General features: G+C 43.2%; 1 protein-coding gene across 4 annotated transcripts in view; it reads left to right on the top strand.

The window, feature by feature from the left end:
• Positions 1 to 320: 320 nt before the first annotated feature.
• Positions 321 to 24,763, top strand: part of RASGRF1 (Ras protein specific guanine nucleotide releasing factor 1) — a 38,932-nt gene continuing 14,489 nt past the window's right edge. For 2 of the 4 annotated variants that reach the window (XM_072148789.1, XM_072148788.1), the window contains exons 1-14: positions 321 to 610; positions 9,398 to 9,504; positions 12,130 to 12,277; positions 16,140 to 16,229; positions 16,322 to 16,575; positions 16,656 to 16,735; positions 16,835 to 17,028; positions 18,571 to 18,680; positions 18,799 to 18,917; positions 19,192 to 19,352; positions 21,400 to 21,457; positions 21,635 to 21,771; positions 22,973 to 23,055; positions 23,287 to 23,535. In XM_072148789.1, the coding sequence (XP_072004890.1) occupies positions 362 to 610; positions 9,398 to 9,504; positions 12,130 to 12,277; positions 16,140 to 16,229; positions 16,322 to 16,575; positions 16,656 to 16,735; positions 16,835 to 17,028; positions 18,571 to 18,680; positions 18,799 to 18,917; positions 19,192 to 19,352; positions 21,400 to 21,457; positions 21,635 to 21,771; positions 22,973 to 23,055; positions 23,287 to 23,535 (2,039 nt within the window). In that variant the 5' untranslated portion in view covers positions 321 to 361. The other 2 variants (XM_072148790.1, XM_072148791.1) reach the window with 2 other exon arrangements.

Genomic DNA, 24,763 nt, shown 5'->3' with positions numbered 1-24,763 from the left:
GTTCCCGGTACCTGGGCTGCCGCTGGTTGCAGGCTGCTCACCTGTCCTCCCCCTCCTCCCCGGTATGTGAGTCCTCCCCCGCCCCCTCCTGCCTGTATCCGGGGCTCCCCGTGCATCGCATTCCCCCGCCTCCCGGGGCTTGGGTTGGGCTCTGTCCGCGGTGCTGATTCCGGAGACTCGGGAGCCGGCGGAGATCACCGGGACAGTGAGGGGCGGGGGGAGGAGCCAGTGTGTCAGGCTCCGGGGGGACGGACCGGGAGGAGGAGGAGGAGTGCGGCTATCGTACAACGGGGGCTGTACGGGGAGTACCGGAGAGCAGGGGCACCGGGTGTGGGGGGGTAACGTGGGCGGGGGCCACAAGATGCAGCGGCTCCGGTTGAACGAGGCTCACGCCGTGTACCTGGGGCAGCTGGCGCGGAAGGACGGGACGCGGAGGGGGACCCTAAGTAAGCGCAGCTCGGACAACAGCCGCTGGCAGAGCCGGAGCTTCTCCCTCCTGCACAACCTGCTCTTCTGCTTCGAGAGCGAAACCAGCGGCCGCCCGTGCGCCCTGTACCTGCTGGAGGGCTGCAGCTGCGAGCGGGGGGCCAAGGGGGGCCCCGACAGACAGGTACATGCACGCTCTGACAGGTGGGCACCGGGGGGTGGGGACAGGAGCTGCGCACACACAGGTAGGTACAGGCTTCCCGGGGGGGGGGGGGGGGGGGGGGGGGGACATGACTGCAGCAGATTGGGGGGGGGGGGGGGGAGTTGGTTTGTACAGGTGGGCATGGGAGGGGGTAAGGAGACCCTGGGCACTGATAAGAGCCATGCTCAATCCCTGGTGTCCCACAGAATGGAGGTGACATGACTGCTTGGCATAACTGCAGCAGGATGGGGCGGGCAGGTTTGGTTTGGACAGGTGGGCATGAGAGGGGCAACACTGGGCAATACTAAGAGTTATGCGCTGCCCATGGAGGAAGTGCATGCCCTGGGGACTGTGCAGGTGACATGACTGCTTGGCATCAGGATGGGGCAGGGGTTGGTTGCAGGTGGGCATGGGGGAGATATATGAACATCATATTGGATGGATTTTGGAAATATCTTTGCACACTCATATAAGCTGATTATGGGAGACAGGTCTATGATGAGCGACCTACCTACGTGGTGGTTCAGAGATTTATAAACTTGGAGTAGGGAACTGAAACAGGAAGATGTTGCTAGGTAGGGGTGAAAGAGTTAAGTAAGAGGAGGTAAGAGTTTAGTAAGTTGATGTGGTCAATGGAGAAGGAATGGGCAACCTGGTGTGAGAATATAGACTAGAAGGATACCAGGGTGGGATTAGACAGATGTAGACCTGGGCCTGTATATAGGTCTGTGCGATGGATGGTAAAGGCTGGTATCTTGTGGGTGGTACTGGGTGCACACAAGGTAGAGCCTGGGTTACTGAACTATCAGCTGAAGGAGTGCACAGATGGGCACAGAGGGGTGGCATGGAGTAGTGTATGTGTGTACATATGAGGGAGATTGCTTTGCAGTTGAGTAGAACCTCTGTTGGACTTATACCTATTGGACTGATATTATATCTATGTAATTTGGCCTATCGCTCAACGCACATGGAATACAGGCGGTCCCCGAATTAGAGACCACCCCTAGTTACAGACAGACCCCTCTGCCCACTGTGACCTCTGATGAAGCTCTCTGGATGTTACTTTAGTCCCAGGCTGCAATGATCACCTGTAAGGTGTCTGTAATGAGGTTTTATTTAGAATCCTTGTTCCCATGACAGCACAATTTTTGGGCAAAAAATTTCTGAAGCTACAATTATAAAATATACCTTTTCCAACTTATATACAAATTCAACTTAAGTACCAAACCTAAAGAACCTATCTTCTACGTAACCCGGGGACTGGGTAGATCTATAATGTGCCACAGGTATCTGGAAGTGAGAATGGGACATAACTAGATTACTAGTTTACTATATTACTATATTATAGGTTAGGTGAGCCATATAACCAGTCCAAAAACTAGCAGGAAGTTGTCCAATACAGAATCCACAGAAGCCGGATGCAACATAGAGGCAACATCACAGACTTGAGTCATATAGTATTTCTCAAGCAATGCTTTGACTGAGAGAATATAGTAAGAAAGGTAGGTACAAAGAGTTAAAAAAGTAACCTAAAACTAATGACAAAAGGAAAAAAACATCCAAAAACAAGCCAAAAATTTACTCTGTTTAGTAGGAGCTTATTTATTAAAGGACATCTACCACCAGGATCAAAGATTGTTGGGTAACACACTGACATACTGGTGTGTGCCCCCTCTGGCTAGATCTGCTCTTTTCTTAGCTTCTTATGTCCTGTTTTTTTTTTCAGAAAAAAGGTTTTAACAATTATGCTAATGAGCTTGAGGGGCTCCAGCCTCAATTAACACCCATGGAGCCCGGAGCCCCTCAGGCTCATTTGCATGATTTTAAAAGCCTTTTTTGTGAAAAAAAAACTGGACATAAGAAGCTAAGAGGAGAGCAGATCCTGCCAGAGGGGGCACACACCAGTATGTCAGTGTACTTGGTTTACAATCTTTGATCCTGGTAGTAGATGTCCTTTATGTTTACAAAGGGGTTGTCTGAGACTTCACTAAGAGCTATGTATCTCAGTGACCCCAAATATCAAATCACATAAAGATGTTAGGAACTAGAGATGGAGCTTGAGTAAGAATTTCCGGCACTCGCTTAGAGGGTCCTTTATAGCCGAGGCCAAGTAGTTACTAGCCTTGACATAAACTAGAGAGATATAACAAACAACTTTTCTTATATAGCTTAAAAATACGTCCGACTGATAGGACAATAAGTGAAATAGTAAATAAATACAAAGATAGAAAAGAAGAGAGAGAGAGAGAGATAAATAGGAGATAGATGATAAGTAGCTATAAGATAGAGAGATATTTAGAAACTTTTATATCATCCACATAAATGCTTTAAAAGCTTGTAAATTATTGGATAGAATCCTACCTAGACAGACAGATAATAAATGCAGGCAGTCCCCGGGTAACGTACAAGATAGGTTCCATAGGTTTGTTCTTAAGTTTAATTTGTATGTCGAAACTGTATATTTTATCATTGTGGCTCTAGACTAAATTTTTTTTTTGCCCCAGTGACAATTGTAGTTTCTAAATGTTTTGCTGTACTTGGACCAAGGATTATCCATAAAGCTTCATTACAGACACCTTACAGCTGATCATTGCAGCCTGGGACTAAAGTAACATCCAGAGAGCTTCACCAGAGGTCATAGGGGGCAGAGGGGTCTGTCTGTAACTAGGGGTCGTCTGTATGTCGAGTGTCCTTAAGTAGGGGACCGCCTGTACAGTAATCGGAGTATGTGAGCTGACAGCAATGTATCTACCTGGCATGAGGACCAGACAGGTATATTCTACATGCCGAGCTGGTAAACATGGTCGGCACATTCTGCTCAAGGCAAAAAATAGTGTGGGCAGCTCATTACTTAATCTTTGAGTGTGAACAGATGTGACTGAAACGTGGAAATAGATGATGGGATATCTCCATACTCAGTACGTTATAGGGAGAATATGTAGCAGAATAGGTTGGTTATATGATAGTGGTGCACTTTTTGTTACAGAACTACAACCAAATCTGTAGCATCTGTAACAAAAGGTTCCAAACATAAGACATTTCCATAGGAAATATGTATCCTGGATTTCTAGGTCAGGAGCTAATGGCGCTGGGGAATAACAATGTATCTTTTTTTCCAGAGAAGTGATAATTTACAGCATAAAAATTACAGCTGCCTATAGTACTAGTTATTGCTTTCTTCATTGTATAGTGCCAACATATTTGAGAGTGTGGTACAGAGGTGATTCCCACCTTTTTATACTTTTATCCATGTATTACAGACGCTCCAGGGCTAGTTGTCATATTCATTTGTTTTTAGAACGTAGAAACTTGTAGACAAGGCACAAAAACATGGAGGGAACAACCAACCTTTACATAGATTTTGGAACCAAAGATGCGAAGCATCAGAGCGAGGCATGGAGCCCCCGTGCTGCTCATAGTGACATGGACAAGGCCAACAAAATGGAAAAGACACACAGAAAGATTAGGTAGGCGCAGCAAAGTCATTAACTCTAATTAATGCAGACAGTGATTACTTCCTTTTGCGGTGAAATTGAATACAGCCTATTGTTCTCAGTTATCAGCCATATCAGGCTTGAGCAGTGCTTTTCCAGTGATGTCTATCAAGACGTCAAGAAAAATCAGCAAGCCTCCAGAGCTACAATTCTGAGCAGTATACGGATCATGTACTCTATAAATTTCTCCTGGAGTTATTGTTTAGGGGGTCTTGGCATAGCCTTGATTCAAGTTGCAGGGACTACAGAAGGGGATGCACCTTGCCATACGTTAGGAACAATCCTCCAGTGATGGGGACATGAGGAATAAGTATGGTGCAAAACTGATGAATCCTACCCCCATTGTGTTTTAATGGCTCACTACCTGTTCACACTATCGCCTCCACCTGCAGTTCCTAAGATCTGACTAACTTTCAAGTGCAGATTTCAGCTCTGAAGCCCGCATGAATGTGACTGCAGCTGTGGTGTAAAATACAGTCTGTGAAGAAGGATCAGTAAAAGTTAGGATGTCAAAAACGACTGAAAGAAAAGTTTCTACAAACAGGACTTTTATATTTTTATATTTAAAATCCAGCATGATAATCCAGAGACACTTACTTGTAGATCCAGGCACCTTGACTGTGGTGATCATCTTATATTTGTTATCCCTGGCCTCCTTCCTTCTACAATCAACTTTTACAATTATATTAATGAGCCTGTGGGCTCTGTTGGCACAACCAGAAACCCTAAATGGTGCAGATTCACTGGCAGATTCACTGGCTCTTCTCTCCCTCTTCCCCCTGTCTGTCTAATCTAGCAGCAGCAGGAAGTATAGAGGGAGAGGAGTCCTGCTTTGCTCATTGTGACAGCCTATGAAGCTAAAGCACTGAGCTCTGGAAACACCCCCCAGAACCCTTCAGATCCATTAGCATAATTCTAAAAGTTGCTTTTAGAATGACAGGGCCACGGATAAGAAATATAAGACGATTACCACAGTCACGGTACCTGCATCTATGAGTAAGTGTCCCCAGTTCATTATGATGGATTTTGATGGTAGATTTCCTTTAAGGCCCTGTTGGGGTCATTAAAAATATTTAGAGATCCACTTTTCTGTTCTTCTTGTACAACGAAGAAGAATAGAAAAGGTTAGTGTAAGCCTGAATCTTGCCATAAGTAGATGAATGTATATAGTCCTATATAGCAACTTCAAGAAAGGAAGGTGGATGCCATAGCAATAGATTCATTACTCCCAAATATTTTGTATAGAGCAACTATTTTGTTCTTCTTCCAAAATCAGTTTTGTACAATGATGCGTACGGTTCTCATATTGTCACAGAATCCCATAGCGTGTGATAGCAGCCTCCAAAGCCTCTGGACAACAAGTAGAAGTGATTTATATGCACACAGTGTTTGGAAATCATTGATTTGATAGCATTGTCAAGCCGAGGTCTTATTTTTGCTGATCTCCACTTTTTCCTTATTGACAGATGGAAATTTCACTGCATTATAAAGACGCATTAGTGCGGTGTCATAGCCCTTTAATTAATATCTTGCTGCATCTTTTGTTCATCTACCAGGTCCCTGTTTAAAGTGGATGAGGGGAAAAAGCTTATACATTCAATTTTATTTCTCCAACATTGATAGACAACCCCGACACTCACTCTCAGGGTATATCTGCCCAGGCTTCATCTCTGCAGGATGGAAAATTCCTGGATAGGTCACTAATAGTCTTTGCTTTCCATCCCTATCCTTATGAGGGGTATGTTATCAATATCTTATGATCTTTCAGATGGATAGTTAATAAATGCTAGATAGGGAGTGGGCAGACCACATGGAACACCGCTGTATACAAGGCCAGGGAACACAGTTTCCTGAAATACTGTGGTAAGGAAGAGACTAAATGGACCTGCAACTCTGTGGCGCCAGAGGAAACAGCAGGGCACCACACCTATGTACCATATATCTCAACCCATGTGATAACTTTGGGGTCTCAAAATTAAAGAAATTAAACCCATGATGGCTTGTCCCATACAGTGATTTTTGGATTAGCAATTTTTGTGGGAGACTCTTGGTCTGGCAGATTGTGTGACTTTAAGGGGTATCTCCTCCTCACATTTACATTTATTTAATTCATCTGAAAAAATTCAAACATTTCTTCAATTGGATGTTATTAAAAAAATGTATCTGTGTGAAGGTAATTTCCAATAAATGTAGCCATGTTTTCTCTAAGAAACTAGATAGTTCTCCTTGGATACGATCATCCCTGCACTCTGGCATTTGTGGCCACACATGGGCTTTTGAATCCTGTCCGACCACCTGGATTGAGCATTCATTACCACAGGGCGGCTGTGGTACATGTGGTAGCTCCCAACCTTTTCATATGCAAAAAATATTTGTTTCTTGGTGCATTCCTTCCAGCGGTGGTCGTATCTAAGAACTACAATCTTGATTCTAAGAGACAGCATGGCTACATTTATTGGAAATTATCATCACACAGGGACATTTTTTTTAATAACATCCAATTGAAGAAATGTTTGTATATGAATTAAATTAAATGTAAATGTCTAGATAAGAATACCGCTTTAAGGCCTCCTCCTGCCGTCCTGGGTAGCCCAGGATGTGCTGCGCTCACTGCTAGTTTAAAGCAAAACTGCAGAGACTGTGAGATTACCAATGGAGCACCTGCCCAAGATTCTTATTGTTCATGGGGATCCTGGAGGGAATCTACAATGGGTAATCCAAATATCTCCTCCTTCTTTGTACTGACTTGCTGATTAAATTGCTGTGTTTGCACTTTGTGGTTAATAAGTAGTTTTTTTGGGTGTAGTTTGGGCACTTGTAGGTTCACAATCACTGGCCTAGTCTATATTAACACTTGCTGAAGTGACAGCTCGGAATTTTTTTTTCATGCATTGCAAATGATTTCTCTAAATCAGGACGATAGTAGTGAATGGAGCTGAATGTTTAATCCCTAATATACATATTATAGCCTAGATGATGATGATGAAAATGTATATTGTTAAAAAACATTGCACCTAAAATCACAGCAATACTAGTGCATTAAAAGCCCCCATGCGCCTATGCGCCATCCTGACTGATAGAGGGGCACAAATGCCAAATTACTGAGCGAGAGCCATCTGCCATGACTCGACAACTATGCTGAACTAAGGAACTGAGTAAATGGCAAAGCTCTTCCCATGATTTATCATATTAATAAAATCCAAAATGTACTATATGTAATAGATTCATCCAACATCTATCTGTAATAGATCCATGAAACTCTGCAGAATGCAGGCTGCCACTCTAGGCCTAAACATGAAAGCCACAAGTAATATGACATTTCCTTCTGCTCTAGGGTTTATTTTTGACATGCCCGGTATATAAAAGGGGCTTATTCATGATATAAACTGGTGACTAGTCTGGCAGCTACCATCACATGGAGGAACATGTAATAAGTGCAAGAAATCGTGAGCATGAAGTCTATGCCTGTGCTGTGTGAGCACTAAGGGTTAATAGTTTACCTGCACAGAGCTGATACTGCTGATAAGGACAGGACAGGAGACAGACAGATAAAGTTCTGTAGAATCACAGACTGGGATGGAGGGACTGATAGGGAACAGGGGAGATCTTGTACCTCACTATTCTGTGCAGGAGACACGTCCCCTCCCATGAAACTGACTCAGAAGCAAAGTGTAAACAAAGTAGGGATTCATAGGGCTTATCGGCACATGGAGAGGAAGCAGCTATTGCAGCTCTGAGGTAATCTAAGGGGGTAGCAAAGAAACTACTGAATATGGGTAACAAAGAACAATATAGGTAACATCCCAAGAGCTATTGATTTGTAGGGGGGGGGGGGACCCTTGCAGTTACTCTTTAATGAATTCCTTATTTTGTTTCAGTCTTTTTTTTTTTTTTTTAGGCTGGGCAGGGGGCAGCTGGCTATATACTTGGGGGGCAGGCACTGGCTATATACGAGGGGGCATGCACTGGCTATATATATATATGATGGGGCAGGCACTGGCTATATACTGGGGGGGCAGGCACTGGCTAAATACTGGGGGCAGGCACTGGCTAAATACTGGGGGCAGGCACTGGCTAAATACTGGGGGGCAGGCGCTGGCTATATGCTGGGGGCAGGCATTGGCTATATACTAGGTGCAGGCACTGGCCATATACTGGGGGGCAGGCACCGGCCATATACTGGGGGGCAGGCACTGGCTTTATACTGTGGGGCAGGTATTGACTATATACTGTGGGGCAGGCACTGGCTATATACATGGGGCAGGCACTGGCTATATACTGGGTGGCAGACACTGGCTATATATACAAAGGGGGCTGCTGGCTATATACAAGGGGGCAGGCACTGGCTATGTACTAGGGGGAAGGGGCTGTATATATACTAGGGGGCTCCCGGCTATATACTGGAGGGGCATGTGCTGGCTGGCTATTAACTGGGTGTAGGCAGTAACCAATGTATTTCCCACTCTAGGCTTATACTTGAGTCAATAGGTTTTACCATTTTTTTTGTGTTAAAATTAGCCTTATACAGGCGGTCCCCTACTTAAGGACACCCGACTTACAGATGACCCCTAGTTAAAGGCTGACCCCTCTGTCCACTGTGACCTCTGGTGAAGCTCTCTGGGAGCTTTACTATAGTCCCAGACTGCAATGATCAGCTGTAAAGTGTCTGTAATGAAGCTTTATTGATAATCCTTGGTCCAATCACAGCCAAAAAATTAGAAAATCCAATTGTCATTGGGCAAAAAAAATTTTCGTCTGGATCTACAATGATAAAATATACAGTTCCGACTTACATACCAATTCGACTTAAGAACAAACCTACTGAACCTATCTTGTATGTAACCCGGGGACTGCCTTTACTTGGCTTGGCTTATACTTGAGTACATACGGTAATATGTACAGTCTCGGGCAAACGGGGAGACTATGGTGATGTTTTTTATAGCGTAGCAGGTTTTTTATTTTATATGGGGTAATGTGAATGTATTTATCTGAATGTTCATTATTTTTTTTTTTCACCTTTTTGATTTTTAATTTTGACATTTTATTTTTTTACAAGTTTTCCCCTGTAACTGGGGCAACTATAACTGCCCCAGTTACCCCTGTAACTGGAGCAGTTACAGGGGGAAACGACCAGCTTTACTGTGTCTAATAGAATAGTGTTTAGCGTTGTGTTGGTTTGTTATGTATTTTATGACATGGGTATTTTCCTTGCGATGCCTTGGGATATTTCCAGGGTTCTGCAGGTATTTTGCTGACTGTGTCTTTCTTTTGACAGTATTGTTTCATCATCAACTTTAATCATGAGAATCAGAAGCCCTTGGAGCTGCGCACAGAGGACTCCACTGACTGTGATGAGTGGGTCAATGCTATCTCTCGAGCAAGGTAAAGTGCGCAGCAAGGTTACTCGTACCGCACGTACTACAATACTGTATAGGCTGCTCATACTGACGGATGGATTGTTAGTGCATAGAAACGCTGCAGTGTAGGTTTTTGTTAGTTTAGTTATGTACTGGAGTGAAAAATGCATATACCATATATACTCGAGTATAAGCCTAGTTTTTCAGCACAAAAAAAATGTGCTGAAACCCCAAACTCGGCTTATACTCGAGTAAAAAACATATATGTTTTACATATAGGTTTTTGTGGTAAAATTAGGGGCCTTGGCTTATACTTGGGTCGGCTTATACTCGAGTATATAAGGGTAAATACAATATCACATCTTCGGTTAACATGATGCATAACAGTAATGCAGCAGTATTCACAGCAGCCTCATACACTTTATAGGGAATGATTCACACTGCCACAGGGCTGATCTTCACACCTGCAGATTTTGCAGAGGGATTTCACACTCCACTGTAGAAAATTGCCAGTGAATATTTTTTAGGTATGAATATGGCTCATACTAAAAAAAAAAACTACAAATATTAGTAAATGGCGGATGGACATGAAGGCCCAAGTAATTTTTAAAAATGTTGGATTTTTGTGCTGCGAATATGCAAACGGATAAATACAGATTATATATTAGTTTTGCTGCCCAAGATTGGTTTGTACTGCCACATGCACAGTGACATCACAGAATAGACATAATGGGGCAGATTTACTTACCCGGTCCATTCCAGCGGCGCGTTCTCTGCTCTGGATTTGGGTCCGGCCGGGATTTATGAAGGTAGTTCTTCCGCCGTCCACCAGGTGGCGCTGCTGCGCTGAAAGTCATCTCATCGCGCCGGAATGCACCACCTCGGACCAGGTGAAGGTAAGCGCTCCCCAAGCGACACTTTTTCGGTTTTTAAATACAGCGGTTTTTCCGAATACGTCGGGTTTTCGTTCGGCCACGGCCCCCGATTTCCGATGCCGGCGCCGATGCGCCACAATCCGATCGCGTGCGCCACAATCCCGGGGCAATTCAGGTACAATCGGCGCAAATCGGAAATATTCGGGTAACACGTTCGGGAAATCGCGAATCGGGCCCTTAGTAAATGACCCCCTATATACACAGTGATGCCACAGTACAGGATAATACACACAGTGATGTCACAGTACAGAGATAATACACAGTGATGCCACAGTACAAAGATAATACACAGTGATGTCACAGTACAGGGATAATGCACAGTGATGTCACAGTGCAGGGATAATGCACAGTGATGTCACAGTACAGAGATAATACACAGTGATGCCACAGTGCAGGGATAATACACACAGTGATGTCACAGTACAGGGATAATACACACAGTGATGTCACAGTACAGGGATAATACACACAGTGATGTCACAGTACAGAGGTAATACACACAGTGATGTCACAGTACAGGGATAATACACACAGTGATGTCACAGTACAGGGATAATACACACAGTGATGTCACAGTACAGGGATAATACACACAGTGATGTCACAGTACAGAGGTAATACACACAGTGATGTCACAGTACAGGGATAATACACACAGTGATGTCACATTACAGGGATAATACACACAGTGATGTCACAGTACAGGGATAATACACACAGTGATGTCATAGTACAAGGATAATACACACAGTGATGTCCCAGTACAGGGATAATACACACAGTGATGTTCCAGTACAGGGATAATACACACAGTGATGTCACAGTACAGGGATAATACACACAGCGATGTCACAGTACAGGGATGATACACACAGTGATGTCACAGTATAGAGATAATACACACAGTGATGTCACAGTACAGGGATAACAAAATAAAAATAAACACATACGTGTGGCAGTACAAACAGTGAAGTAAATACACATGGATAATATGCTCGGTGGTCTCGGTGCAGGTATATTGCAGCACAGGAATGACACAATAGAGATAGGTAGAGGGGGAATGAATTTACCGTATGTGATCTGCTTTGTTTAATCATGCAAAATGGGCCTCTGTGTATTTAGGACCATGGGGACCCCACCGATCTCACAGCCACCCATCAGCAAGTTGTCCCCTGTCCCATGGATAGATGATCCAGCCCCTTTCTAAATAACCAGTATTGATACATCCTTATTAGACCAGCAGTAATCCCCAGCCCTGTGGAGTTTGTGTTTTCTAGATTTGACAGGAGATGAATTCTTGAGTGACTCATGTGGAAAGGAATGAAGATGCCCCGGGCCATCTCTACTTACCACTCCTATGTACTAGGCCCTCAGCACTGCGAGCCACATAGCTGAGCAGTCTGATTAATATACGGTAATGGAGCTCACTAATCACGTTGTGGGGCCCGGCTTTCAGAAACGCTTAGCATCTTATATATATGTGTATATTACAGTATATACCGATATTCTGCCGTGAAATGAAGGCCATCACAAGCTCCTAGACCCTGGTGTGATCACTATACTTGGCCATCAATGTGACATCACTGCTGCATTCTGGTGCTTATTTTGGGTCAGCTCCTGCTATTGCACAAAAATGTATCAATCCCAGACAACCCCTTTAACGAATGCAGCCTTTACTATTCTTTCATCCATTGACTGTCCGTCTCCTCCTCCAGCTACAAGACCCTTGTGACGGAGCATGAAGCTTTGATGCAGAAATACCTACATTTACTGCAGATTGTGGAAACCGAGAAGAAAGTTGCCAAACAATTGAGACAACAGATAGAAGATGGAGAAGTGGAGGTTGAGCGCCTCAAGTCTGAGGTGAGGGATCTTCATATAATCATATACAATAATTCCTATAAAGCTATGTTAGTATTAATATTCATATACAGATGCTCCCTGACTTAAGGACACCCGACTTACAGACGACCCCTAGTTACAGATGGACCTCTCTGCCCCCTGTGACCTCTGGTGAAGCTCTCTGGATGCTTTACTATAGTCCCAGGCTGCAATGATCAACATTAAAGTGTATGGGGGTCATTTACTAAGGGCCCGATTCGCGTTTTCCTGACGTGTTACCCGAATATTTCAGATTTGCGCCGATTTTCCCTGTATTGCCCTGAGTTTTTGGCACACGCGATCGGATTGTGGCGCATCAGCACAGGCATGCACGCAACGGAAATCGGGGGGCGTGGCCGAACGAAAACCCGACGGATTCAGAAAAACCGCCACATTTAAAAAAAAAAAAATGTAGCTTACCTTCAGTCAGCCTGGCTCGGTGAACTCCAGTGCGTTCCGATGCTCTTCAGCGCAGCAGCGACATCTGGTGGACGTCCGAGGAACTGTCTTAGTGAATCGCCGGAAGACCCGAATCCACCGCAGAGAACGCGCCGCTGGATCGCGAATGGACCGGGTAAGTAAATCTGCCCCTCTGTGTTTTTTAGGAGGCGTTAGAATTATAAAATATAACTGTTTCGACTTGTATACAAATTCAACTTAAGAACAAACCTAAAGAACATATAGGGGCAGATTTACTTACCCGGTCCATTCGCGATCCAGCGGCGCGTTCTGTGCGGTGGATTCGGGTCTTCCGGCGATTCACTAAGGCAGTTCCTCCGACGTCCAACAGGTGTCGCTGCTGCGCTGCAGTCCACCGAGGTCCGCTGGAGTTCACGATCCATTGCTGGGTGAAGGTAAGCGCGTATCCAGCGACACTTTTTATTTTTTACATGCGGCAGTTTCTCCAAAACTGTCGGGTTTTCGTTTGGCCACCCCGCCAGCCCCCCCCCCCCAATTTCCACCGCGTGCAAGCCGGCGCGGATGCGCCACAATCCGATCGCGTGCGCCAAAAACCTGGGGCAATTAAGGGAAAATCGGCTCAAAACGGAAACATTCAGCTAATGCGACGTAAAAACGTGATTCGGGCCCTTAGTAAATGAATCCCATAATGTACGTAACCTGGGGACTGCCTGTATACAATATACTGAGCTGAAGATGTTAGAGGGACAACTTGTAAAACCTCTCCCTTTGGATGTTGTATGTTTTAATATGTGACCTCGCACCCCAAAATTGAAGGTAGAGTATTAGTCAATTGCTATTTGCAGGTGCTGTCCTCCCATATGGAACCAAACTACAGCTTTGAAAGTGGCTCATAGTAGTAGGAATCTCAATTACAGTAGCATTTTCTGTAGTCTTTTAGAGCCCACATTTTTTTAGGTCCTTTTATATTTTTCTGATGGCTCCTGTAGGGCAGGCACAGACATGCAAGTGAGTACATACTATGAGCATGCTAGCACACCGAAAGATTACTATATATTTCAGAACACTTTTAATACAGAGCCTAAAGGGTGTAACAAAAAAAAATTGAGATGCAGTGCTCTATTTACTTTTAAATTCTGACTCTTACTCATTAAATTTGCCCCTCCATTGTTGCCAGATTGTATGTGTGTATAGAAAAGATTCAGCCCCCTGAGTCACTGCAACTGCCATTGATTGTATGCATGCGCAGTGACTGTGGGGGCCGAATCTCTTCAGTACAAAATCTACAATCCAGCCAGGGTCACATGATGCAGGAAATGCAGCGCTTCTGCTGCAGAGTAAAAGGGCGTAACAACCTACATCCCATGTCTCCTTACATTCAAAGCTTCTGGTTTCTCTACTTCTGGAACTGTGCAATTTTGTGCATTCGCTGTGCACTAAAAGGGCTTTTTCCATATTGTAAAACTTAGGTACTTCCTTCTCACAGTAGCTTTCCATGGGTTGTGTGTGGTATTACAGCTGATGGCCATTCACTTCAGTGATGGAGAAACTGCACTAACAGATACAACTCCTGCACAGGGACTTATTATTAGACTTATTTTTCTAATGCTGAACAATCCCTTTAAGACCACTGTGCTCAGTGTTAATGCGCCGAGTGCTGTGCACTTTCATGTAGTGCTCCTTTTGTGTTGAGATAAATAGGAGGAGGACGTGGTGTCATTGGGATGTGATGTATGTGTCACAGCTGCTGACACTTTGATGTGTTAATGAGAATTATTTCATATTAAAAGCTGAAAAGTTTGAATATTTATGAATGTAAGATTTTGTACTTTTCATAAGCAATTGCTGATCATTAACCTCTGGGATACTGGGAGAGGAGCTACAATTTTCATAATTGAATAACAACATAAAATCCTGCTTTGATAGGTTTATGTAGTTCCATGGTTTTTGTTTCTGGAGGGTGCATGCATTTACTGTACACTATACAGCTGTCCCTGTACTTGTAGTACATAGTTAGATGGTGACCAGTTGCTAGTGGTCCAAGAATCTATTGATGACGTTTAGGTTTTCCATATATTTCAACTTCCTAAACCTCATTATTTTACAATAACTCTTCCTATTTGGTCTTATACACTAATAAATTCCCTTCCTGCCAGTCCATTGTTGAGATCCTTAAGGAAGTAGTTTAATTTGTAGTTCTTCACCCACCTACTGCTTCAAGGGTTTTTTGTTACCCAGGACGTTGAGGTTGGCCACTTTACCTCATGTGTCTCATCAGACAGACATTCCTGTCCACAAAATGGCTACAGATGGAGGGTCATGTGATCTCTATTCAAGTAGCTTGATCTTAAATTCATGTATACTATCATAAGGTCCTGGTAGGGTGACTACACTTCAGCCTCTTGCTTCCAAGGAAAAACCTTTGTAAGATGTTGTCCAGTGTACTGCACTGTGTCAATTTCTTAGGGCAGTGATGGCGAACCTTTTAGAAACAAAGTGCCCAAATTTACTTTTATGTTCCAACATGACAATCTAAGCAGTAACCTCCTCAGGATACCAATACAAAAGAAAGTAGATTTAGAAATATGGATTGTAGCTTCCCTCCAGGGTCTCCTGAAGAGGAGGAATCACGGGCCCAGAGCAGGAGCTCCAACGATAATCCATCTCTGCCCACAACTTGTTGCTCCTCCTGTAGTCCTGGCAGCCAAGGAGGTGTTGCTTTAAAATAGCTCTGAACGTGGAATGTCCTGGGCTCTCTTGGACTTCAGGTGAAAGCCTTAAATCCTGCCTGGCAAATTCTGTGCTAGATTAAAGGCCTGGGTGCCCACAGAAAGCGCCTGAGTGCCACCTCTGGCACCTGTGCCATAGGTACGCCACCACTGTCTTAGGGGCTCTTGGACCATAACCTGACCCGGGAGGTCTTCTAGACTTCTGTATTCAAGCCAGGGCTGTGGCCCAAGCCCAGACCCTATAAGGGAAGCTGCTCCAGGAAATAGGGCATTATAAGGGGAGAGGGGCTGCAGCAAAGGGGTCGTTATTCTATGTAGGGGGCCGATACGGAGGGTCATATATAGCACGGAGGGTAAGGTACAGAAAAAGTGCTCAACCCCCTCTGTATTCCTCCACAAGAACAAGGTAGTCATACTTTCTCTAAAAGGTAGTCTTGACCCGTCCATCTCTCCACCCTGTTATGACATGTCTTACTGCCATGATTCTGTTACCCAATACATTTCACACAAAAAAATTATATATTAAGTGCAAAAACTATTAAAAAAGTCTAGCCAGTCGAAAAGCTCTCTCTATTTACAATGTCTTTATTGATTGATAGAAAGATTAAAATTCTCATTCATTCTATTCAGTTCATTCCGTAATTGAAACTGTGATGTAATATTCTTAGTGTTCTCTGAATGTGTATTTCTTTTAGATTGCGTCATTACTTAAGGACAATGAGCGGATTCAGTCCACTCCTAGCTCTGCATCCAGTGAAGATGCTGACCTCAAGAAAATAAAGAAGGTAAACTTTTCCACATCCCTCTATTGATCGTGGACTGTAATGGGGCCCTTTGGCGCAGTGTTTTATATGCCGCCTGCGTTCCCTGTCTGCAGGTGCAGAGCTTCTTACGTGGATGGCTATGCCGGCGGAAGTGGAAGAGCATAATCCAGGATTATTCAAGATCTCCACATGCAGACAGCATGCGTAAGAGGAACCAGGTGGTGTTCAGTATGCTGGAGGCAGAGGCTGAGTATGTTCAGCAACTGCATATCCTAGTCAATAACTTCCTGCGCCCTCTACGTATGGCGGCCAGTTCTAAGAAGCCACCAATCACTCATGATGATGTTAGCAGCATCTTTCTCAACAGGTAGACACCCACGACCGCCAGTACCTACAGCTTTTTTAAGTCTGCTACTTTTGTCTGATTTTTATTTTTTTTTATTTCAGTGAAACCATCATGTTTTTGCACCAGATCTTCTATCAGGGTCTGAAGGCGAGAATCTCCAGCTGGCCCACCCTGGTGTTGGGTGAGATATAATTTCTGGTTTTGTTACCGTCATCTGCTGGATTTTCAGTCTCTATTAATCTCTATCTCGGTTTCTTTTTCTGATTGTGTCTTTCATCAGCGGATCTGTTTGACATTCTTTTGCCAATGCTAAATATATACCAAGAATTTGTGCGGAACCATCAGTACAGTCTGCAGATTCTGGCTCATTGCAAACAGAACCGAGACTTTGACAAACTATTGAAACAATACGAGGCCAAACCTGACTGTGAGGAGCGGACTTTGGAAACTTTTCTTACATACCCAATGTTCCAGGTTTGAAATTTTTCCCAATTTTTATGTATTTTAAGGCACATGGACGGTTTTATCCCATATATGGGATCAGGGATAACTTATTAATTGGTGGGGGTCCAACTACAGGTCCTATTGTTCTATCTGAATTGTACTCGCCCCTAAGAAAGCCAGAAATAGTGCTGAGATGTCTACAGCAAAGTGGAACTCACATCACTCCACTGTTTACAAAGACACGGCTAAAGGATAAGTTCTGCGTTCGGCAGCTTCCGTTTCCTCTTCCATTATTAATAGCGTTATTTAAAAGTGTAGCGGATGTATATTTAAGTCAATGGGGAACAGAAGAGGAACCTTCTGTTCACCTTCCATTTTAAGTTTCTGTTCCAATCTCCAAAAGCGTAGAATGTTATGGAAAGCCCTGACGCAGGTATGTGAACTGGGCCATTGACCACACTGCAGCCCATTCTAATCCTTTTGAATTTTTCAAGCCATATTACCTGAATCAGTCACGCATACGGACAAGCCAATATTCCTATGTAAAGTATTAAAAGAATACAGTGAATTACTTATGCTTATTGGTTAGATCACATCTATTGATCATTAGTGGCCAGTCTTAAAGGTGTTTTCTTTAGGATTTCATTTAATGATCATGTATCAGGTTGGGTGAATCAATAGCAAAAGGGTGGTGGTCCAATATCCTGCACTTTGCTGATCACTTACACTGAGTCTCTGCTTCACAGACATATCACATCACACCGATTCATTACAAGACCTATTTCCAGTTTGGTCCCAATAAAGTGAAAGTGACTGAGCTGTAATTCCAACCCCCACCACAATTTGTTATGTTTACTTACCTGAATAGGCAGGGGATCTGCCTATAAGATATACATTCTACTAATTCTCTGATCTAGAGTAAGTGATTGCATAGAATCATGGCACGTGTTAGATAAATATGTCATTGTATAGCCTTACTGCACACTGGACATTTTCAATAATATGTAATACCTTAGGTGAAATGGCAAAGGGTATCCTCTGTATCATAGCTTACATTAGAATTTTTATTTAGAACCCTAAAATGTATTTATTTTGTTGTTTATGCTCCCTGCAACTTCTACTGTATTGATAGAGGGTTATAGCAACACTGACATCTGGTGGGCAAATGACAAAATGACATCAAGTGCATGTCAATTTTGCTGTATTTTTTATCAATAAGCTTTAGTTGGCAGTCTCATGTCATAATGTGATGTCAGTGCTGCTTCTTCTGGCCTTTTACATGATACACTCTAATTTATTATCGCTATGTTGCATTTGCACGGTCCATTTAGGTATTGAACGTATATATTTATAGGACCATGTATTTCCATTTTATCTAAAGTTTCAAAAAGCTGAAAATGGATCACCAGTCTTCTTTGGCCTGCCTTGCGTAGCAATAGGACTTATATTATTCAGATTTTATTTTGACAATCTATTGAATACATTTTGGTTTTTCCTGGAGTTCCCCTTTAATCTGAGGAAACGACAGAAGGAGAGACCAGAGAAACGAGTTGCTCTTTTTCTTCTCTGCAGATCCCACGTTACATTCTCACATTACATGAATTGCTTGCCCATACACCTCATGAGCATGTGGAGCGCAACAGCCTGGAATATGCCAAATCCAAACTGGAAGAGCTATCAAGGTGAGGCTGACCCTATATACCATTGTAGTACTGCTATGTAGGCTCTGACCAAGTTCTGATGATGTAGCAGATTAGTAAAAAGCAATGTACAGTACAGATACGTGTTTCCCATCCCCAGGATAATGCATGATGAAGTCAGCGAGACAGAAAATATCCGGAAGAATTTGGCCATCGAGCGGATGATCGTGGAGGGTTGTGAAATATTGCTGGATACCAGTCAGACCTTTGTACGTCAAGGTATGATATCCGGGTCACTGTCCGTGACCTATGGGTCACAACTAGGCTTAATATTGAGCATCTATTGTGTTACTATATCACTGCTGAATAACATTCATTAGTATATTTTGAGAAAGCTGAAGCTAAAGCCAAAGATTGAACGGCATCTATTGTATATTATTTTGTGTCAAAAATTACCATTTGTATTTGCCAAAACTATCTGTTTTAGATAATAGTGGATTATTTAGGATAACATTATCAATTATGCAGTGACTCTTCTGAATCTTACTTTTAGGCTGCCTGATACAAGTGCCAATGTCGGAGAAGAGTAGGATGACACGAGGGCGGCTCGGGTCCTTATCTCTACGGAAGGAAGGAGAGCGCCAGTGTTTCTTATTCTCCAAGCATCTACTAATTTGTACACGGAGCTCCGGAGGGAAGCTGCACCTTACTAAGGTGAGAACATAACTATTTCTCTAATGTATTGGCTTTCTAAACTGGTATCATTGCATTATTTATTATTGGTCTAGAGTAACCACAGCAAATACTGGTCTAATGAACAATAGAAAATATATAACTGAGGATGAAGTAAAAATAATCTGCCACGTGTTCAAGCTAAACTATTCTAGTGAATTTTCGGAAATACCTGTTTTTTGTTTCAGTTGCAACAAGAAAGAGGATGTGTGTATATATATATTAGTAACAGTGTGGCATGGAACAGTACAAGATAGATGTGACAAAGTTAAAAAAAAAAGTCAAATGTCAAAAGAGCACTTTTTCTGCAGCCTTTATTTTACAGGAGGAATCTGTTTTTTAATACCCCTCTGATTTTCTGGTTTTCTTGGATTGCATAATGTCCCATTGACTGCATGGTTTTACAGTGATTGCTTGATGTCCCAGCAATTGCCTGATGTCCCAGTTTTTGTATAATGTCCTCATGATTGTTTGGTGTAATTTCCCAGTGACTGCTAGGTGTCCTGATGACTTCAAAGAGTGTTTGTTACTGCATGGGTTCCTAGTGATTGAACAGTGTCTAATTGCTTGCTTGGTGTCCAAGAGATTAAACCACATCCCTGTTATTGCTCAGTGTCTTAGTGATTGCCCTGTGTTTCAGTGATTGCTCAGGGATCCCTGTTACTGCTCAGTGTCTTAGTGATTGTGTAGTGTCGCTGTTATTGCTCGGTATCTCAGTAATTGCCCTATCTCCAAGGATAGCCCAGTGTCCCTGTTATTGCTTGGTGTCCATGTTATTGCTGGGTGTTCCGATGATTGCGTGATGTCCCGATGATTGCATGGAGTTCAAGGGAATGCTTTGTCTCCCAGTGATTGCTTGGAGTTCCAGAGATTGCCTGGTGTCCCATTGATTTATTGGTGTCCCGTGATTGCTCAAAGTTCTGTTAATTGCCCTGGTGTCCCTGTTATTGCTGGGTGTCCTAGTGATTGCTTGGAATTTCAGTGAATGCACAGTGTACCGGAGATTGCACAGTGTCACATGATTTCTCTGAGTTCCAGTCATTGTACAGTGTTCCGCTGATTGCTTGGAGTTCCAATGATTGTATAGTGTCCTTGTGATTGTGCAGTGTTCATGGATTGGCCATTGTCCCTGTTAATGCCTGGTGTGCCAGTGATTGAACAGTGTTCCTGTTATTGCCCGGTGTCCCTTTTATTGCCTTAAGGCCCACTGTGATTGCACTGGCATCACAGTGTATACTTTGTGTCCCTACTATTGCCCGGTGTCCCTGTTAGTGCCAGGTGTTCTGGAGACTGTGTATCGTCCGAGTGATTGCCCAGTGTCCCTGTTATTGTCTGGTGTGTCAGAGATTGCACTGCCATCCTGGTGATTCTTTTGTGTCCCTGTTATTTCCTTGTGTCCCAGTGATAACCTGGTGTCCCTGTTATTGCTTGGTGTCCTGGAAATTGTGTAGTATCCCAGTAATTGCAAGTTGTCGCTGTTTTTGCTTGGAGCCCCGGTGATTGTGTCCCCATTATTGCTTGATGTGTCAGTTTTGCCTAGTGTCTCCTTTGTAATAAAGAAGACTGAATTTTGATATCCTCAGTGTTATAATTTTCTGATTAATAGTCTATCTGCTATAACTTACATTATGATTATTATTAAATAATTCAGTAGACATACAAGTGATGATGGGCTTAAAATATTTTCTCTGTATTGTTGTGCACATGTGTAGCGTGTCCGTGGAGTGGCGGTGCTGGGATAGTTCTCTACATACAGTACATACAGTCACACGCCTCCCTTCACATCCTAACAATGACTTTGCTGATGCCACCATTACTATAGTTGAAGATTGAATAAAAGCTTTGGACTTGTTATTCCAGTGTCTAGCCATCTGGTAGAGCTTGGTGACACAATGTTCCCCCAGTTGTGTTTTGGTTTGTCAGTTCTCGGGCTGCAGGCTTGTATCCTAGTATATCTGTGTTATGTCTGGTTATTATATTGAATATATCTGATGAATATTTCCCAATCCCTATCACTCTTCTGTTCCAGAACGGGGTGGTATCACTGATGGACTGCACGTTACTAGAAGATCAAGATGATGATGACAGTTAGTACCACAAAAACTTAATAACCTTTTATGAGTTCACCACCATGACACCCAGTTTATTTAGCATTAACCAAAAAAAAAGATGCTGTCCCTTATATCATCTTTTTACTGTGATCTATGACATTGCATGCAGGCTCCATGCATACTTACCATATTATCCACTGTCTCCTGTTGCAGACAGACCTCCCACACAGGATGGGGATCACTTGGACTTTAAGATCTCAGTGGAACCCAAAGATTCTGCACCATTTGTTGTCATTCTGCTGGCATCTTCCAGGCAGGAGAAAGCAGCATGGACCAGTGACATCAGCCAGGTCACCACTGTGTCATCACTGTGTCACCTCCTTGCCACCATATATGACATGATGTCTTTACGTCTTCATGGTATCATCACCACTAACATAGTTTTCTTCCTCCCATTACCACTGGTTATTGTATCCAGTCTTGTAGAACCAGGCTCTGTGTTTTTTATCAGCAGTGGTAATCAAATCCAGACAGACACTAGGAGGGTTTGTACTAACTATTTTAAGTTATCCCCTATCCACAGGACTGCTGGAAACACCAATCACGACAACGTGACCCAGAGAGATCCCGTTCTCTTACACAGCATTCGGCTATCTCCAGGATTTTCATATAAGGTTAATATCAGTGCTGGAGATTGCTGAGCACTGTGTTCCTACTCCCATGGTGTGACAGCACCCATTAGTGAGAACAGGGCCCTGTTCTGTAGTTCTCTGTTCAGCTTGTTATCCCCTCTCCTGTGCATAGTGGATACCATACATAGTTGGTATAACACTTTTAAAATAGTTTCCTATCATGAACTCATGCAAGGTCCTTCAGATCTTCTGTGCAATCAGATGATACCGGTACACAGGGAATAAAGCTGGAAGTCCAAAGAAAAGGGTCCAGTTGTCAAGCTGATTCTACCACAAAGAGAATGGAGACAGAAGTCCAGCTCACTTCTTTGTAAAGTGTCCAACATTAGGGAATCTTCTGACCGGCAATGGTTCAAATGCTGTTCCCCAACCGATCTGATATTGTTAACCCATCCTTTAGATATGTCATCACTATCTTAAAGGGGAAATAACCCTTTAAACCTTCATCCTCTGGATAGGTGATAAGTCTCTTTAGTGATCAAATAAATCCTTCAAAAGGAGCTACCAGCCACTGAATAAATGTAAAATTTGCACTAAGTTTTGCCCAATTTTGTAAAAAAAATAAAATAAACAGACATGTTTTTTGACGTACCCTTCTATTAACTCTAAATTCTATGATAATATGTCTGAATAGGGGTTCCTAAAAGAAAAAAAACAACTCACTCTGGTCTGGTGCTCTGGTAGAGGTAGAGGTAGAAGACATGGCCTTACAATCCATATGTACAATTGGTGAAAGACTGGTGTTGGGTTAATTGTCTTTGTGCAGTCTATGTGTACCCCATCCCCCCCCCCCCCCCATGTTCTTCCCATCTATGTGAGCCGCTCTCTAGCCGCACCTGACCATGAGTCTGCTCTCTAGTGTGTGGATAACATCCGCTGTAATGGACTGATGATGAATGCCTTTGAGGAGAACTCCAAAGTCAGTGTTCCCCAAATGATCAAGTAAGTGAATAATGAAGAAAGCTACGATCTACGCTTTGTAATGTGGGTGCCTATATTTGCAGTGGGTCCTGCAGTACTCCATATGATAGTCCGAAACATGAAACTGCTGTCCTATGGCATCTATATGACCAAATACATGAGGGAAAGAGGCTGTCTTGTTGGTATCTGGTATGTTTCTTGCATTAGGTGTGCTTACAATAGGTATACAATGACCTTTTCTGGAATCCCTAGGTCAGACAGCAGCCTGTACTGTGACGATATCGACATTCGATTCAGCAAAACCATGAACTCATGCAAGGTCCTTCAGATCCGCTATGCAAGTGTTGAGCGATTACTGGAGCGTCTCACAGACCTGCGCTTCTTAAGCATTGATTTCCTCAACACTTTCCTGCACTCTTACCGGGTCTTCACTACTGCGGATATTGTTCTTGACAAGCTGATCGCTATCTATAGGAAACCAGTCAGCGCAATCCCTGCCAGGTACGTACCTGTCACCAAGACCAATCCTGGTGCTGACGTGAGAATGATTTATGTCCTGTATTACTTTATGTCTGTATGCAGAGACATGGGCTGATTTTTAGAGAAGAATTCTCACCGATATGTGACTGAGGAAGATTAAGGTTTTATGCTTGTAAACCCCAGTTTATCTAGAATAAGTCAAAGCAATAGCAATAGACCAAATTAATAAAAAAAAAATCTTCCTGGTAACAAACAGATTTATGGATCAATTTTATTCGACTATATCTAACCACACTATCATCCATCACAAAACCCAGTAATACCTTGTAATAGTTTAAAGTAGTTTTGTGACATGGCCTTGGAGATGTTCAAAACCACTGAACATCTTCTAGAAGGGAAATGCTCTCATTCTGCAGATAGCTGCTTCTGAGTTTTTGCTTCTCGTCAGTGCAGAGCAGGTAACTGGTTGGCTTGGTAAAAGGACCTGGAAATTTCATCCATAAAGACCAATCCAGTTACATATGAGAAAGTTGCTCTGAAGCAGAAACTGCTGCTCTAACAGTTGACAATACAAAGGTTACCATGCTTTTTGTAATGTGTATGTAAGTGTGGGGGGCAGGGTATTAGATAATTTACCAATATTCATCTATTAAAAGTTCTGCTCCTCTTTCTTGATATGTAAAGTGAAGCCTCCTGTCTTTTTCCTCATCAGCCAAATATTCCTGACCATAAAATGGCTGCAGATGGAGGGTCATGTGATCTTTAACTGTCCATGAACCTTTGGTCTTCCAGGACCTTATGATACTATTCATGAATATGAGATTAGGGCACTGGCAGGAACATTATTCAAGGACAGATAGAGATCACACGACCCTCCATCTGTGGCCATTTTATATATATATATATATACTCGAGTATAAACCGACCCGAGTATAAGCCGAGACCCCTAATTTTACCACCAAAACTGGGAAAAACTATTGACTCGAGTATAAGCCGAGGGTGGGAAATGCATTGGTCAAACCCCCCCCCCAGTAGTATACAGCCTGCCAGCCCCCATGTAGTATACAGCAGCCCCTAGTAGTATACAGCCTGCAAGTCCCATGTAGTATACAGCAAGCCCCTGGTAGTATACAGCAAGCCCCTGGCAGTATACAGCAAGCCCCTGGCAGTATACAGCAAGCCCCTGCTAGTATACAGCAAGCCCCTGGTAGTATACAGCAGCCGCCCCCACAGCCCTTAAAAAAAATAA

Source organism: Engystomops pustulosus, chromosome 4 (assembly GCF_040894005.1).
Source record: "Engystomops pustulosus chromosome 4, aEngPut4.maternal, whole genome shotgun sequence".
Lineage (NCBI taxonomy): Eukaryota > Metazoa > Chordata > Amphibia > Anura > Leptodactylidae > Engystomops > Engystomops pustulosus.
The sequence above is the reverse complement of the archived record's forward strand: the minus strand, read 5'-3'. Positions and strand labels throughout refer to the sequence as shown.